Source organism: Pongo abelii, chromosome 21 (assembly GCF_028885655.2).
Source record: "Pongo abelii isolate AG06213 chromosome 21, NHGRI_mPonAbe1-v2.0_pri, whole genome shotgun sequence".
Taxonomy (NCBI): Eukaryota; Metazoa; Chordata; class Mammalia; order Primates; family Hominidae; genus Pongo; species Pongo abelii.
Genome location: NC_072006.2, coordinates 48,436,419 through 48,452,706, shown reverse-complemented (window position 1 = coordinate 48,452,706; position 16,288 = coordinate 48,436,419). Strand labels below are relative to the sequence as shown.

The 16,288-nt window shown below is 41.3% G+C and overlaps 2 protein-coding genes across 9 annotated transcripts in view; one reads left to right on the top strand and one right to left on the bottom strand.

Moving 5' to 3' along the window:
• The window catches only part of LOC129052125 (uncharacterized), a 15,877-nt gene extending 13,741 nt beyond the window's left edge, over positions 1–2,136 (bottom strand). For 2 of the 3 annotated variants that reach the window (XR_008516947.1, XM_054541797.1), the window contains exon 1: positions 1,170–1,903. Coding sequence is in view for 1 of the 3 variants with exons in the window: in XM_054541797.1 (XP_054397772.1) it covers positions 1,170–1,903 (734 nt within the window). In the remaining 2 variants the exon portion in view is untranslated. Of the gene's footprint in view, positions 1–900 lie in introns of all 3 variants that reach the window. The other variant, XR_008516948.1, reaches the window with a different exon arrangement.
• OSER1 (oxidative stress responsive serine rich 1) lies at positions 1,480–16,288 on the top strand. Of its 6 annotated transcripts, none has more exons than XM_063720455.1 (5): positions 1,640–2,236; positions 3,840–3,915; positions 5,267–5,384; positions 9,161–9,274; positions 14,506–16,288. In XM_063720455.1, coding segments are annotated over exons 2-5 (921 nt in total). In that variant the 5' UTR covers positions 1,640–2,236; positions 3,840–3,914; the 3' UTR covers positions 15,194–16,288.

The window sequence follows — 16,288 nt, the reverse complement described above, 5'->3', positions numbered from 1 at the left end:
ACTAGCACTGTGAGACAGGACAAAGGCAGCTAGAACAAGTTATCTAATCTCTAATATAATCTAATGCTATCTAACTAGCATCATTAGGTTACAATGAACAGTTTTCTTTCATCCCGTCAGTTACTGAGCCTCTGGTAAGAACGACGAGAATTTAAAATGTTTTATCCAGGGCCAACTTCATGTTTAACAACGTTATACAATAAATTGTTAGATTTCATTTACAGACATAGGCCAGGCATTCCAAAGCCTGGCTGTAGTTAAGCTGGACACAGTTAAACCATCTTCGGCAGCCTATCTAGTTAGTTGACTACAACTAAGGTATTGGGGAATGATGGTGGATGGGGCCAATCTTGGTTCAGAGAAAAACCCTCACTCTAGGGGTGGGCCACAATCAACGCCAGCCAACTCTATTGGGCAAAATAATCTGTTCTCACGAAGCTTTGAGAAGTGCAGACGTGGAGCTGGAGACTGGCAGGCGAGGAGAGGCACAGCTAGATCAGCAGAACCAGTCCTGGTGATGGAGCGGGTGGCAGCTGTTGCACAGATCACCTTTTACCGCCTACCATCTGAGCAACATCCAGAATCAGAAAAATGTAAAGAACCCTAAAATTCATCTCCTTTGGTGAACTGCCTAAATCCTTTTGCAAAATTTGGTGTGTAGCTGCATTTCTTTGGCAAGAAGATCTACAGTTCTTACTAGATTCTCAAAGGAGTCTACGCCTGAAAAAACGAGACTCACCGATAAGGTTCAACTTTCTCACTTACTAGATGGAAAACTGAGAGACCCAGAGGAGGAAAAGCAGTTGCCTCAAGACAAACAGCAGCGATATCAAAACCGAAGGCATTTCAATTCAATTCTAATTCCAGCTTCACACTATTGACCCTGGCCACGTCCAATACCTCTTCGCTTCTCTGCAGGCCCTAAAAGATCACCAGGAGGCGAGGGCTGGTGTCCGAGTCCAGGAGAGGTCGCAGGCAGTCCAGATTCTAGCATCACAGAAACTCTGGCCAAGCGCTCAGCCGGGTATTGGCTGCCATAAAGACCCCCTGTCCTTGTCCCCGCCCCGCGGAATTCCGCTGCATAGGTGACTCCAGGTAGAGGACCAAGCACAAGGAGATCCCGGGGCGGTGGAGGCAGAGGACGACTGTGAAGAATGACGCCTACTCACCTGACAGAGAGGAGGAAGCACGCATGCCCCAAAAGCGGGCTGGGAGCAAATCCACGCCACTGGGAGGAGGCAAACCAAAGAATAACAGGAAATGACGTAAGGCGCACGTGCTTCTGAGGGGGGCGGGTGCAGGGCGTTCGAGAGGCGCGGCCGCCGCCCTGCGCCTGCGCAGTCGTCGCCTGCCGCGCTGCCGAGTCACTGGGGTGGGAGGAGCATGAGTAGGGGGCGGGGTGCATGCCGGAGTGCGCAGGCGCAATGCGACTCCCGAGGCGCGGGCCGCCCCCTTGGCTGGTTTGGATCCGGGTCAGTCGGGCGCCGAGATTCGGGAGAGACGCTCTGAACTGACTGCACCGCATCACCGGAGCGCCCCAGCTGCGAGGAGGTAAGTGCCCTGACGTGACGGGGAGGGGCCGCAGCACTGCGTCTCGGCTTCCACAGCCAGTCTGGCCGCGGGCGGTTTTCCCCGGGCCCGCCCGCCTTGGGTCGCGTCGTCTCCCGACGCCTCCTGCCTGGGCCGGGCCTGGGCCTCTCCGCGCTCCCTTATCTGCTGCGGCCTGTGCCTGCTGGAGCTCCGAGCTCCGCGCTCTCTGCCCTTCCCGCCTTCGCGTCCTCCCGCGGTCCCCGCCCCGTCCCGCTCCTCCGCCGTCTCCCGCCCAGCGGCAGCTTCCCCTTTTCGCCCTCCTTGGCCGCCCTTTGCCCCTTCCAGTCCTTTCCCTCTCGCCTCGGAGCCCCATTCTCGTTGGCTACCTCTTCGGCCCCACTCCTTTCTTCTCCCGCATCCCTTGTGCCTCGCTCCGACTCCAGCCTCTGTTTCTGACCCCAGGAATCTCCCGAGGAGCGCAACTTTCCAGCTGGAGACCCCGGGCGGGCAGAGCCCCTGGACAGCTCCCTGCTCGGCGTTGTCCCCACACTCCCCAAGCCCCGTCCTACCCCTCTGGGTTCTGACTAGGAATTTTCCTCCGTTCATGTTTACCCGCGACAGGCACAGACTCTGGGTGAAAAGAAGGAACTTTGTGCTTTGGCTGCAGCGCTGCGAGTATAAAGGGATGAGTGGGTTGCACGGAGAGGTGTGAATGTGCTTTTTGTCCTGGGGGCTGATTGTTTCCTCCCGGTCTAGTTTGCCTCTTAGAGTTGCTGGGCATGGTTTTCTTCCCCCATACTCTACGCTTCCTGGTGGTCTGGGAGTTTCGAAATCTTTAACGTTGTGATGACAACGCTTACCCGCGCATCCCTTCTTGATCGTTCTTAGGTCTTCTCAGGGGCCTGGAAATGTAGACCTAGACTTGCGATTCAAGGAGGTCTTGGTTAAAACGGCAAGATGTAAATAAGATTGTGACGCATCCATTTCGTTGAAAGAAAAAACCAGGAATTTGTCCTTTTGATGGAGGAACTTAAAAGAACTTTGTAATTTTTGTAAGGTTGTGGAAAATCCGAGGCAAAGTTAAATTGCCTGGTGTGATTTGACTTAAAGTAACTTCGAATAGGCTTTTTAAAGTTTCATCTCTTTGGAGATTGTTCAACTCCACGAGTTCACTGCAGTGAAAACGCCAAGACTGTCTCCCACAGATTTAATATTAATGAAGAAGGGCAAGCCAATTATATGTGTTGTCCAGAGTTTGTACAACCCTTTCTTTGAATGGGGATCTGGGGATGCAGAGGAGCATAATGAGCCTTTTATAATTACAAACGTGCTCTTCTCTAGCTCTTAAGGTTATGCCTAACGCTCACTTTTGCTCTTGGCTAAAATAACTGAGACAAAAAGTTAGTAGTAAAAAAAATGCTGGAAGTCTGAAAATCGTTTAGACAGAACTTCATTCCTGAAGTTTTAGTCTGTAGCCAGATTTTAATTCTGGCCTGTTTTGGTTTTTACATGATAGATCTTTTAGTGTGTCAACAGGAATGTAAAGTTTGTATTAACATCTAGGGTGATCACCTGCCATGCTATTAAGTCAGCATGGTGTAATTAAAAGTTACATATGTAGGTTGAGAGCCTCTTAGCAGAGTGTTACATTGTAAGCTCTTGGAGGGCAGGAATGAGCTTCTAGTCCTTACGGAAATGGAGTTTAGGCTTTTATCCCTAGCATTCATTCTAGTGCCGTGCACGTGGTAGTAGGAATTCTGTAAATATTTGTGAAAGAAATGAATTTCTGCCTGTAGGGTTCAGCAGTGTATACTTAAATGTGATGTGTACGTAAATGCTGACTGATTTCCAGAGAGGGCTAAGGAGGACTTGTGGGGGGTCTGCGGGTTGGGGAGATTGGCTCAGATGATTTATGAACTCGGTAAGGGCTGAACATTGACTAACGGATCATAAGGTAATTGAGGAACACTGTAAGTCAAACTTGAGTTTAGTTCTACCAGCAGGAAGAATTTGTTTACAACCTACAATAGTACTCTTTTAGATGATGTGAAGCTTTGAAAATATTGAAATAAGTGATTGCTCACCTCTCCCTCCAGGTATATAGGAATTGATTGTGTATTTGGGGGATCCTACCCTAAATTGAGAATTAGAGACTAGTGAAGCATGGGATTGTGTGAATAATGGTTCTTCATGTTTATGTACTTAAATTAACCAGCAAAATATACGTGGAGAATGTATTTAAATTTTTTTTTGTCCTAAGAAGTTGAGGTGCAGGCTGGCTGATTTTTTTTTTTTTTTTTTTTTTTTAGTAGCTGAATTCTTTTGAGACTGTTTTCAGTGTTCCCCAGAGAGCTCTGCCTAAAATACCTTAACTTCCGCAGATAAGTAAAGTGAAAAGTCCTGATTCCTTGCCTCTTTATTTTGCGCTGGTACTACAATAATATAATGGTTACATTATATCAAACATTATGACACCTTGACCTTTGGAATATTAGAGGTCTCACAATAACTTCGGAGCCACCTTGAGAAACGAGCAGATATGAATCAGAGAGGACCCAAGGGCCGGTGGAGAGGCACTGCTCCCTCTGAGAATGCCCAAGAGGGGTGGGGGCGGGGCGGGGGGGCAGGTAAAGGCTTAGAAATAAAGAGGTGAAGTGAACCTTTTGCTTCAAATATTCTTTATTTCTATTTTTTTGTGGTACTTTTTTTTCTTTCTTTCTGATTCTCTCTGATATGTTCATAGATGCTGGTTTGCTTAATTTTTATTCAAAATTTGGTACTAATAACCCTGAGTGAAAAAATAATTTGGAGACTAGATTCAAGGGTTTATTAACAGACTTCTCTGTTGTGTTTCTTGTTGCTTTGATTGGTTTTTCATCTACCTTTCTCTGTTTAAATATAAAAATCAGGTGGAAAATATGGAGGACTTTGGTTAATCAAACTAGTTAAGAGATCATTTAGTGGTGCGTCTACACAATAGTCATTTCTATTTTTTTCTTTACTTTCAACCTTTCTTTAGGCTAAAGAGAAGTTTGTTTGTTTTTTTTTCTTTTTCCACTCATGTGCACGATGAATTTTTTAGAGGGCTGCAAGTATATAGTTCATTTATTTTCTTTCTTGTTTAACAATTAATTACAGTATTCCAGGCTATGAAGAAAAACACAAATGGAAGTATCAACCTTACTGGTAGAGTGCATTTCTAATTCTGCTTTCACAGTGGTAACGTCTTGTTCTCTAAAACGTGTCTTCTGTGAACATAGCTGTCTGGGTCAGGACTGCTCTAGAGAAATGCTATCATGTGTCATGAAAGTTATACTTAACTAGTGTTAGGCCAGACAAATAGTGTCATTTTAAAGAATCAGAGTGCTATAATTTGAGCTATTCCCTTTTATTTCTGATGTCATTTTGTTCATAGGTTTCTAGACCAACTGGGGAGATTCCCCTGTTAAAAAGTATGTATACTGAAACATAGACTTTAGATCATCTAGTTTCCAAAATTGTGTAATAGGATTTTGGCATCAAGTATGTGAACAGTTTATATTCTGTCATAGTACGTATCCATTTTTGGTATCATTTCATTTGTTTCCCTTTAAGAAATAAAACCTATAGTCTCCAGTTATCTACACTGAAACTTCGTTTTTGAAATAAAAATTTGCTTTTTTTCCTAACAGTAATGGTAACAGGTATACTTTTGATCCCACCTGTTTTTACTTTCTCACTTTATTTTCTTTTTTAGTGTTAACAGGAACATCGATAAGTAGTGTAAAAACTTGCACAATGAAATCCGAAGCCAAGGATGGAGAGGAGGAGAGTCTACAGACTGCTTTCAAGAAATTAAGAGTGGATGCATCAGGGTAATTAAATATGTAATATATTACTTGGAATTATTTGTTTACTCATTTTAAATAGTCCCTTTTCCCTAAAAAGCTCTTCCTCTTTTAATAGTTCTCATTATTGAAAGAAAATATAAATGCTAATAGTGCAACATTCTTCCAGATTCTGCACAGTATGGTTTTAGTTAAAAAAAAAAAAAAACTCTTTGGTTAAATTTGAAAAGTAGCAGTTCATTTGCCCTCCCAGGTTGGGTGTTTTGATTTTTGTTCACTTTGAGGAGGGCTTCCCCCCACCTCTTTTTAATCGAAGATTATCAAGCGGTGTCCCACCAGGGATTTTATCATACATCTCAAGGGAATCACAGTATTTTTCACTAAAAGTGGGTTGGCTCAATGGAAATCTATGAAGACATTGTAGATTTCATGGTCTGTGATTGCTCAGTCTATCACTATGGAAACCTCTATTCAGTAGGATTCTGTCACTGAGGTCAATAACCTTAGTCCCTTTGGCCAAACTAATTAGAGCACCTGCATACCAGCTGCTGTCTGAATGTTAATGTTTCACCCTTTGCAAAATGTTCTGTGTGAGACTCTTCTCACACCAATTCTTTCTCCCAGGCCAAAATAAATCAACATTTTTAATGGATATAAGAATTTCTTTTCATGAATGGAAACTAAACACTGGAAGCTCAGAGTAGAACACCCACAAGTAATAATCGTCATCATTAAAGTTTATTATTCACTTCCTGTGGCCTCAACACTGGGTTAAGTACTTTGTGCACGTTATTGAATCCTCACTACACCTTAGGACATGGATACTACTGTCATTTCAGTTTACAGATGAGACTCACACAAATTAAATTACTTGCTAAAAGTCACATTGGTAGGAAGTTGCAGAGCCAGGATTTGAACCTAGACAGCCTGTCTCCAGAACCTCTGCTCTTTTTTTTTTTTTTTTTTGAGACGGAGTCTGGCCCTGTCGCCCAGGCTGGAGTGCAGTGGCGCAATCTCAGCTCACTGCAAGCTCCGCCTCCCGGGTTCATGCCATTCTCCTGCCTCAGCCTCCCGAGTAGCTGGGACTACAGGCGCCTGCAACCACGCCCGGCTGATTTTTTGTATTTTTAGTAGAGACGGGGTTTCACTGTGTTAGCCAGGTTGGTGTTGATCTCCTGAGCTGGTGATCCACCCACCTTGGCCTCCCAAAGTGCTGGGATTACAGGCGAGAGCCACTGTGTCCGGCCCAGAACCTCTGCTCTTAACCATCCTTTATGTGGTACCTTGAAGACAATATGAAGAAATGCATGCAGTACCTAGCACAAAGTAAAAACTAGATGTTAGTTGTTACAGCCACCTGCCTATTGCTAGTAGTATTTTTGGCCTATCAAATGAGAAGATTTATGCTGATAGATTTGCACAGTAGATGTTGTAGGTGCTCATATTTGCTTCCATGATACTTCAAAAACATATCTTTCCTCCTGATGGTTTTCTAATATGGTCAACTTGCCAGTTCATATCAGTACTTTGATAAATTGTCTTGGGAAACAGAAGCAAAGCAGAGAAGCAGAGCGTTCCAGATTGTGGCTGCAGTGTATCCTTTGTGATTTCTTATATAGGAATAATTTTTTTAAATCAGGAAAATACTAGGAATGTGTACACACAATTATACATACAAATCTCTTAGTGTGTAATTTTGTATAAGTAACTCTTGATACACAGACTTCTTTCCTGATGTTTTAAGAAGTTGAAATGTAAAATAAAGCCAGGCCGGGCATGATGGCTCACTCTTGTAATTCCAGCACTTTGGGAGGCCGAGGTGAGCACAACACTTGAGCTCAGGAGTTTGAGACCAGCCTTGGCAACATGGTGAAACCCTGTCTGCAAAAAACCAAAGAATTAGCTAGGCGTGGTGGTGCGTGCCTGTAGTCCCAGCTGCTCTGTAGGCTGAGGTGGGAGGATCACTTGAGCCCGGGAGCTGGACGTTGGAGTGAGCTGAGATCATGCCACTGCACTCCAGCCTTCGCAACAGAGCGAGACCCTGTCTCAAATAAAAAAAAAAAAAAGTAAAATTAAGCCATTTTGGTATCCCTAAAAATTACTTGGAACATTATTTAAAAATTTTTCAAAATATATGGTCAAAAATTATATATTTGTAAAACCAAATGCTGCATGTTCTCACTTAGAAGTGGGAGCTAAACATTGAACACACATGGACATGGGAACAATAGACACTGCTGACTACTGGAGTGGGGAGGGCAGGAGCGGAATGTGGGTGGAAAACCTACCTACAGGGTACTGTGCTCACTACCTGGGTCCAGTATGCCCATGAACAATCCTGTGTATGTACCACTTGTATCTAAAGTAAAAGCTGAAATGAAAAAAAATTATATATTTGTAGCATATATTCTGCCTTGAGTAAAATTATAAGAAGGGAAGGAGAATATTTGAGAAAACGAAATAAGGGGTGAGTCATTAGCATGACTAAGCAGAATAAGACTTGTGTAGTAGTGTATCATACATTCTAGTTGTTTTATATTGTTGCCAGTTTACAAATGGGATATCTGAGGATTGACTCATAAACTAACCAGGCCTTGCCAGGAATTTAGCATGATCCTGTTCAACAGGTTTTGATTCCTTAGTGGTATTTGTCTTATTAGGACAAATCTCTGTATATTTATTATAAAACAATATCCTATTTATGTGACTGTAACATAATACATGCTTATTATAGAAAAATTTACAAAAACAAGACAGGATAAAAACGGAAGTAAAAATCACAGTTTCCCATAACCACTGTTAACATCTAGACCACTGGTTCATGATAGCCTATACTTATTTTACATAGTTGAGATCATAATATATGTATAGGTGTTTAACCATGCTGCTTTCTGCTTATAAGCATTCCCCCATATCATTAAAAGTTCTTTGTACACTTAATTTCTAATAATTTCCCAACATTTTACCGTATAGATATGCCATAATTTAGAAATACAGTATTTTTTTCTATTATTTAGTTATTCCCAGTTATTTTTTAATTTCAATTATGTTTTGTTGAACATCCTTTCATTTTAGTAGATTAATGTCGCTTTCTCAAGAATTTTTGTCAACACCATAGCATGTATAGTAGGGTGTGTGTGTGTGTGTGTGTGTGTGTGTGTGTGTGTGTGTGTTGAAAAAGTCTGGAAGGATTTCCACCAGTGTTCGATGTTGGTAGTCTCTGGGTTGTGAGGTTATGGATGATTCTGTTTTTCTTGCTTTTAGATTTTTTCACGTTCTTTACTGGGAACCCATATTATCTGTATAATTTTAAACCACAAGGATTTAACTCAGTAATATTTCAAGTTCATTAGTTGAAAAAGTTAGAATATTTTTCTAAAAGTTGCATAATATTTGAAAATGTATTCAGTGTTAAGTTAGATAGAGTCTCCTAAAGTTTTTGCTTCTAAACTTAGTTCCATGACTCTGGTTTGCCCGCATAAGATAAATGGTCAGTGTCATTAGCATTCTCTGGCCATAAGGCCTGATCTGCCCCAGGGAAACAGCCTGAAAGTCTATTTATATCCTGCTGCTGGGTACACTTACCAGTCATTCTTTGGCTTATGATTTTGCAGCCATGGGCTTTTAGGGATACTCTAGATTTGGTTTTGAAGGAAAATTTACATTAAAAGCTGAGCAATTTTTGAGAAACCCAAACTAGAAAAAAAAATGTATTAATAAAAGTTGTATTTGAGTTAGTGAGAACAATATGTTCTCCTCATTTTACAGGTTTTTGTAGCTGTAAACTTTATTCTTGTCTTCAGGTCCATAGCATCTCTGTCTGTTGGAGAAGGCACAGGTGTCAGAGCACCAGTCAGAACAGCAACAGATGATACCAAACCTAAAACCACATGTGCATCTAAAGACAGTTGGCATGGGTAAGAGCTTCTTATTGAAATGATTTTTATTCCAATATTATAAAATATTATTGGATTTTCCTTTCTGAGTGTCCAGAAAAGAGTTAGGTTATGATGTAGAACCTAAGACCCAATGATTAGATAAGGACCTATTCCTTCTTTTGCTGAATTTGCTGAGACTTTTTTTTGGCCTGGTCCATAGTCAATTTTTACAAATATTCCATGTCTATTTGAGAAGATTGGGACTTCTCTAATTATTCTTGGGTTCTCTGTCCATTAAGTCAGGCTTTTAAATGTGTTATTGGAACCTTTTTTTCCAATTTTTTGGTCAACTTGACCTACAAATAATAGAGATGTATGTAGAAATCTACCCCATGGAAGTGAATTTGTCTATTTTCCCTTTAAATTCTATGTTTTTGCTTTATGTATCTTGAGGTTATTTTGTTGGATTTATATAGCATAGGTTTAGAATGTTTTCCTCCTGGTGAATTGAAACTTTTATTATGTAGTGACATTCTTAATCCCTCATAATGGCTTTTGTCTTAAAGTTTTCTTCTAGTTAGTGTTTCGCTTGTGTGTCTTTTTCTATTCTTTTTTTTTTTTTTTTTTTTTTAAAGACAGAGTCTTGTTCTTGCTCTGTCACACAGACTGGAGTGCAGTGTCACAATCTCAGCTCACTGCACCCTCCGCCTCCCTGGTTTAAGCAGTTCTCCTGCCTTGGCCTCCCAGGTACCTGGGGTTATGCAGGTGCCCGCCACCATGCTCGGGTAATTTTTGTATTTTTAGTAGAGACAGAATTTCATCATGTTGGCCAAGCTGGTCTCAAACCCCTGACCTCAGGTGATCCGCCCACCTCGGCTTCCCAAAGTGCTAGGATTACAGGTGTGAGCCACCACACCCAGCCTACTAGTCTTTCAAGCGTTCTGTGTTCTTGTATTTTAGCTGGGTTTCGTATAAATAGCATATGACTAGGGTTTTTTTTATTCGGTTTTATTCAATGTGATCAGTTTGTTTTTAACTGCTGAGTTTAGTGCATTTACATTTATTTGATTATTGGTATCTTCAGAAGTGATTCTGTCATTTTACTTTATTTGTCCTGCTTTTTTCTATTTTTTTCCCACCGTACCTCTCCTCCTTTCCTTTCCAATTGTTTAAACACAATTGTTTGCAAGGATTTTGTTTGTTCTTTTCCTCTAGTGGTTTGGAAATGGCACACTTTGTTTCTATTCTTTCAGTAGTTGTTAGCCTTGATTTTACCATGCATGCTTTTAACAAAGACAAAAATTAATGGTATTTTAGCCCTTCTCCTTAGAAACCCTTTCCTCTGATCTCCTGACTTCCATGATATAGTTGCCCAATATTTTAGTTGTTACTTAATCTCACAAACTAGGTTTTATTATTATTATTTAAGCAGACAGTGTTTATTTAGATTTTTCTACTTGTTTATAACTTCTTTCCTCACCATGCTTTCACCTCAGACCTCACATATACAATCACTTACTTTTTTCCTAAAGTAGTTTCTTTAGTGAAGGTTTATTATTAGTAAATAGGACCTCTGCATTGTATAACTCCATATAAATACATTTGAAAGGGCCCCCGATGTTAAATACATCATGTCCTATTGGTAAATAACAATCATCTGTATCCATGGGGGATCAATTCCAGGTCCTCCCCACTCACATGCCCCTCTCAATACCAAAATCTGAGGATGCTTATGTCTGTTAGACAGAATGGTATAGTATTTGCATACAACCTATGCTCATTCTCCTGTATACTTTAAACCATCTCTAGAGTACTTATAATACCTACCACAATGCTTACACAGCACTTCACTCACACAGACTCAGCATAGTGCTTAGAGCACAGCAAATTCAAGGTTTGCTTTTTGGAACTTGGTGGAAGGGATATTTTCAGTCTGCTGCTGGTTGAATCCACAGGTGTAGAATCCATGGATACAGAAGACCAACTGTGCTTTCATTTATCTGAAAATGTCTTTATTTCTTCCTTGTTTTTGAAAGATAGAGTTGATATAGTCGACATTATATTTCTAGATTGACAGTTATTTTCTCTTAGCACTTAAATTAGGTACAGTTCATTGTCTTCTGGTTTCATTACATTGATATTGAAAAGCATACCTTCAATCCAATTGTTATTAATTTGAAAATAACCTTTCTAGTCTCTGGCTGCTTTTAAGATCTTCCTGTTGTCTTTGCTATTCTATAGTTTTGCTACAGAGTGTCTCTTATGTGGATTTCTTTTTATCCTGCTCCAGTGTATTTCCTGTGTTCATAGATTCTCTTATCAATTCAGAAAATTTCTCGGTCATTATGTCTATAAAAATCACTTGTCCTCTGTTCTCTGTATTCATTTCTTCAGAAATTCCAGACTTACTCTGTCATCTCTCTTAACTTTTACATTTTTTCCAAATCCTTGTCTCTGTACTGCCTTTTAGGTCAGGGGTTGGCAAACTTTTTTTGTAAAGCACCGTATGGTAGATTTTTTAGCCATTGGAGGCCAAGAAGCAAAAATCCAAGGATATTAATAAGTGCTTAAATAAGAGAGAAAATTCCTACTCTACCCTGTTTGCCTGGGGTTGGCCGTCCTGGCTGGTGGACACATTTTGTCTTCAGTTGCTGAGACAGTCGCAGGGTAGTGACTAGCCTGAAAGGAGAACCTTGTGGAATGGGTGGGTAGCAGGTAGTGCCAGGGTCAGTTCTACTCTCTGTCCCAGTGAGGCTCAGATCCCAGCATGCTCTTTTCTCCTCCAGAGATCCCAGCATTGGTTGGAGTCTTGAACTGAGATTCTGCCTCTCAGTGATCAGCAGTTGCCAACCGTAGAGACCCAACATGTAGATGTTAGCCAGTGTGGGGCTGGACAGTGGCGCAGCGTGTCTACTGGCCAGGAAGGTGGGCAGGGAGAATAGGGACGGGGGGGATCCCCTAGCCTGGTCTGTGGCCCACAGTGCTAGCCCACTGGAGCAGTGTCCACAAGCTGTACAAAAACAGGCAGGGAGCCAGATTTGACCCACAGGCTGTAATTTGCTGGCCCCTGTTACAAATAATTCAAATTTATTTTCCAGTCAGTCATTCCTTCTTTAGCTGTGTGTACAAGTCCCCTCTTATCCATAGGGAATATGTTCCAAGAACCCCAGTGGACACCTGAAACTGCAGACAATATGAAACCCATTTGCCATCAGTCAGAGCATGTTTTTGTTCGTGTCTTCCACCCACACATTTAATGCCTTTTCCATCTTAACTAAGGACTTACATGCACTGTGGCTGTAACTTTCACATTTGAAGTGCAACAGCAAGTCTATCACAAATTTGTTTTTCCTTCTTCATAATTTTTCAGATAGGAGATTCGTTCTTACCGTAGATCTTAGCAACCTCAGTATATGATTTATTTTTTTCCTTTCCTTATTAAGTCAAGAACTTTCACCTTTTCACTTAAAGAAAGCTGTCTTAGTTCATTTTCTATTGCTGTAACTGAATACCTGAGACTGGGTAATTTTTAAAGAGACTTATTTCTTACATTTCTGGAGGCTGGGAAGTGTAAGAGCATGGCACCAGCATCTAGTGAGTGTATCATTGCTGCATCATAACATGGGGAAGGATATCACGTGGCAAGGGGGCTCGTGAGAAGTAGCCAAACCAGCTTTTATAACAGAGCCGTTCTTGTGATAACTATCACTCTCCCTCAATAACCCTTTAATTCATTAATCTGTGGATGGATTAATGCATTCTTGAAGGCAGAATCCTTGTGACCCAATCACCCCCAAAAGTCTCAGCACTGATGCATTCAGGACCAAGTTTACAACACATGAACTTTTGGGTGACGCATTCTAACCACAGCAGAAGCACTTCGTGGCTTTTCCTGGTATACCCAAACTGCTAGCATCACTACTGTTGCACTGTGGGGCCATTGTTAAGTAAAATAAGAGTTACTTGAACACAAGCACTGCAGTACCATGATAGTTGATCTAATAACCAAGGTGGCTACTAAATGACTAATGGGTAGGTGGCATATACAGTGTGGATACCCTGGACAAAGGGATGATTCACATCCCAGGTGGGATGGAGCAGGATGGTGCAAGATTTCGTCATGCCACTCACAGTGGGGCGTAATGTAAAACTTACGAATTGTTTATTTCTGGAATTTTTTATTTAATATTTTCAGACCATGGTTGACTGTAGGTAACTGAAACTGTAGAAAGCGAAACCGTGGATAAGATGGGACTACTGTGTTCTATTTAGTTTTTTAGTGTCTTGTTTGGTTCTTGTCTCTAATTCACTTAGCAGTTTTGAGTATCTTTTCTTTTCATTTAGTTCTTTATTTAATTTTTTTATTTAATTTATTTATTTATTTATTTTTTTGAGACAGAGTCTCGCTCTGTTGCCCAGGCTGGAGTACAGTGGCGTGATCTCGGCTCACTGCAAGCTCCGCCTCCCAGGTTCACGCCATTCTCCTGCCTCAGCCTCGCAAGTATCTGGGACTACAGGCGCCCACCACCACGCCCGGCTAATTTTTATATTTTTAGTAGAGACAGGGTTTCACCGCATTAGTCAGGATGGTCTCAATCTTCTGAGCTTGTGATCCACCTGCCTTGGCCTCCCAAAGTGCTGGGATTACAGGCATGAGCCACTGCGCTTGGCTATTTAAATATTTTATAAATAGTTATCTTACATAGTGTGTCCAGTAATTCCCAGTATCTGAAAACCTCAGGGGTTGTAAATATTGTTAGTTTTTTGGTTTTGATTGATTGGCTGTTACCAATGATAGAAATGAATCAGAAATCTATTTAATAGTAATGGCATAATGGTCATTTGTAACGTTAGCCTCACAGTGGTTCTGAAGCTGCTATATTCAGGTTTAGGGCACAATATTTAGGCTTTACAGGATCGGTTTCAGTTGTCTGTTTGAGGTGCTTCCCTCAGACCCACTGGTCAAAGGCTCCCAAGCTTAGAGTTGGAACAGGGCAGGTGTTCTGTCCCAAATGTTTGGCCCAGGTGATTCAGTTAAAAAATACCATTATCTCACCTGGTTCTATAACTTGCTAATAAGATGATGTTGAAGTTTTTGAGACACAAAGACTTAGGCAGCATGAAAATGGAGGCAGGTACATCTCTTGCAGGAAATTTATGAGCTTAGACTCATAAATCTGAGGGAAGGTAAATTTCCTACTGTCATAAAGAATCTGTTTAGGACAGCTCCATATCCCAATATCTTCTTGTATATTTTTTTTCCTCTTTAGGTCTACAAGGAAGTCTTCACGAGGAGTGGTGAGAACTCAGCGTCGTAGACGTTCTAAGTCTCCTGTCCTTCATCCTCCGAAGTTTATACATTGCAGTACGATAGCATCTTCTTCCAGCAGTCAACTCAAGCACAAAAGCCAGACTGATTCACCTGATGGCAGCAGTGGGCTGGGAATTTCATCCCCTAAAGAGTTCAGTGCAGGAGAAAGCTCTGCTTCTCTCGATGCTAATCACACAGGGGCAGTCGTTGAGCCTTTGAGAACTTCTGTTCCAAGGCTCCCATCAGAGAGTAAGAAGGAAGACTCCTCTGACGCTACCCAAGTCTCCCAAGCAAGTCTCAAAGCCAGTGATCTCTCTGACTTTCAATCAGTTTCCAAGCTAAACCAGGGCACGCCATGCACATGCATAGGCAAGGAATGCCAGTGTAAGAGATGGCATGATATGGAAGTGTATTCGTTTTCAGGCCTGCAGAGTGTCCCTCCCTTGGCTCCAGAACGAAGATCCACACTTGAGGACTACTCTCAGTCGCTGCACGCCAGAACTCTGTCTGGCTCTCCCCGATCCTGTTCTGAGCAAGCTCGAGTCTTTGTGGATGATGTGACCATTGAGGACCTATCAGGCTACATGGAGTATTACTTGTATATTCCCAAGAAAATGTCTCACATGGCAGAAATGATGTACACCTGATAGCAAGAAGCTAATTCATATGCTTTAAACCAATGAAGGCTTGTCAAAGAGATTTAGTTAATGGCAGACCTTGTGGCCACTTTGTGTGAGAAGACATCTCTTTCTGCTCACTGTGCTTGCAATAAAAACTTTTCTTGGCATCTCAGTTAATCTTCATTCTTTAAACTTACTCTCTGAGTTCTTACATACACTTCAAGGCGAGCAGATCAAAGAAAAATCCCCCTTATTTAGAAATGTTCCTGGGGAATGAAGAAACCATAATTACTTGAGACTGGCAGCAGTGGGTATATGGTAAAAGCCTTTGTAAAACTGCATTTTTCAGATTTGTTTAAGGTTTGGTAGCCAAGGAAAGTAAAATGTGATTTTGTAACTGCACTAAACATTTGTCATGCTGTAGTTGCCAGCCCAGAATATTAGAAGTTACAAGACTGATTTAAACCGTCTCTGATTTAATGCAAGATATATTGTGTCTATAAAGGTTTCTCTTGTTATTGTTAAGCCAGAGATCTAAGGTTTAGATTCAATTTGAATAAACTAGCTGGCCTGCCCTCTATTGTTTGAGAGAGTTATTAACCATCACTAAATAAGCCCCTGCTGGTGCTATTCATCCTGAGACATGTTACATGCAGTTTCAAGTAAGCAGCTTGGAATGGGCTGCTTCAGTTGGAGGGAGGGGGTGTAATATTTGAAACAAGTGTGTGTCTTCACCATCTCCAGCATTTTAAATATATGGCTTTTTTTGTTGTTATCAGTTGTAATACAGGTCTCATACCTCAGTTTCAGATGTTACAGATGGTTACCTCTTTGAGTTGCCCTGTCACCCCAGCAACCCTTAAAGAGAATTTTGTACATTCTGTATCCCACAGATTTGGTCAACCATTTCAAAATTCCCTCCAGTTTGGTAAAAATCTGTCTTCAGTTTCAGCTGGATGATGAATCCTTGTTTTTCAGGTGGCTCCAAAAAGAATGTTGCATGTGTTCAGACCATCCTAAGCAGAGCCACCAAATTTAGTGACAGTGTCTAGCCATGTTAGCAATAATGTTAACAGAAGCTTTTGTTTAAATTACAAAATACATTTATACTATTTACTAAAA

Coding starts and splice junctions, on each gene's coding strand:
- OSER1 (XM_063720454.1), top strand. CDS start 4,680: ATGAAGAAAAACACAAATGGAAGTATCAACCTTACTG. Junction 4,717..5,266: donor TGGAAGTATCAACCTTACTG/GTAGAGTGCATT, acceptor TTTCTTTTTTAG/TGTTAACAGGAACATCGATA. Junction 5,385..9,160: donor TTAAGAGTGGATGCATCAGG/GTAATTAAATAT, acceptor TCTTGTCTTCAG/GTCCATAGCATCTCTGTCTG.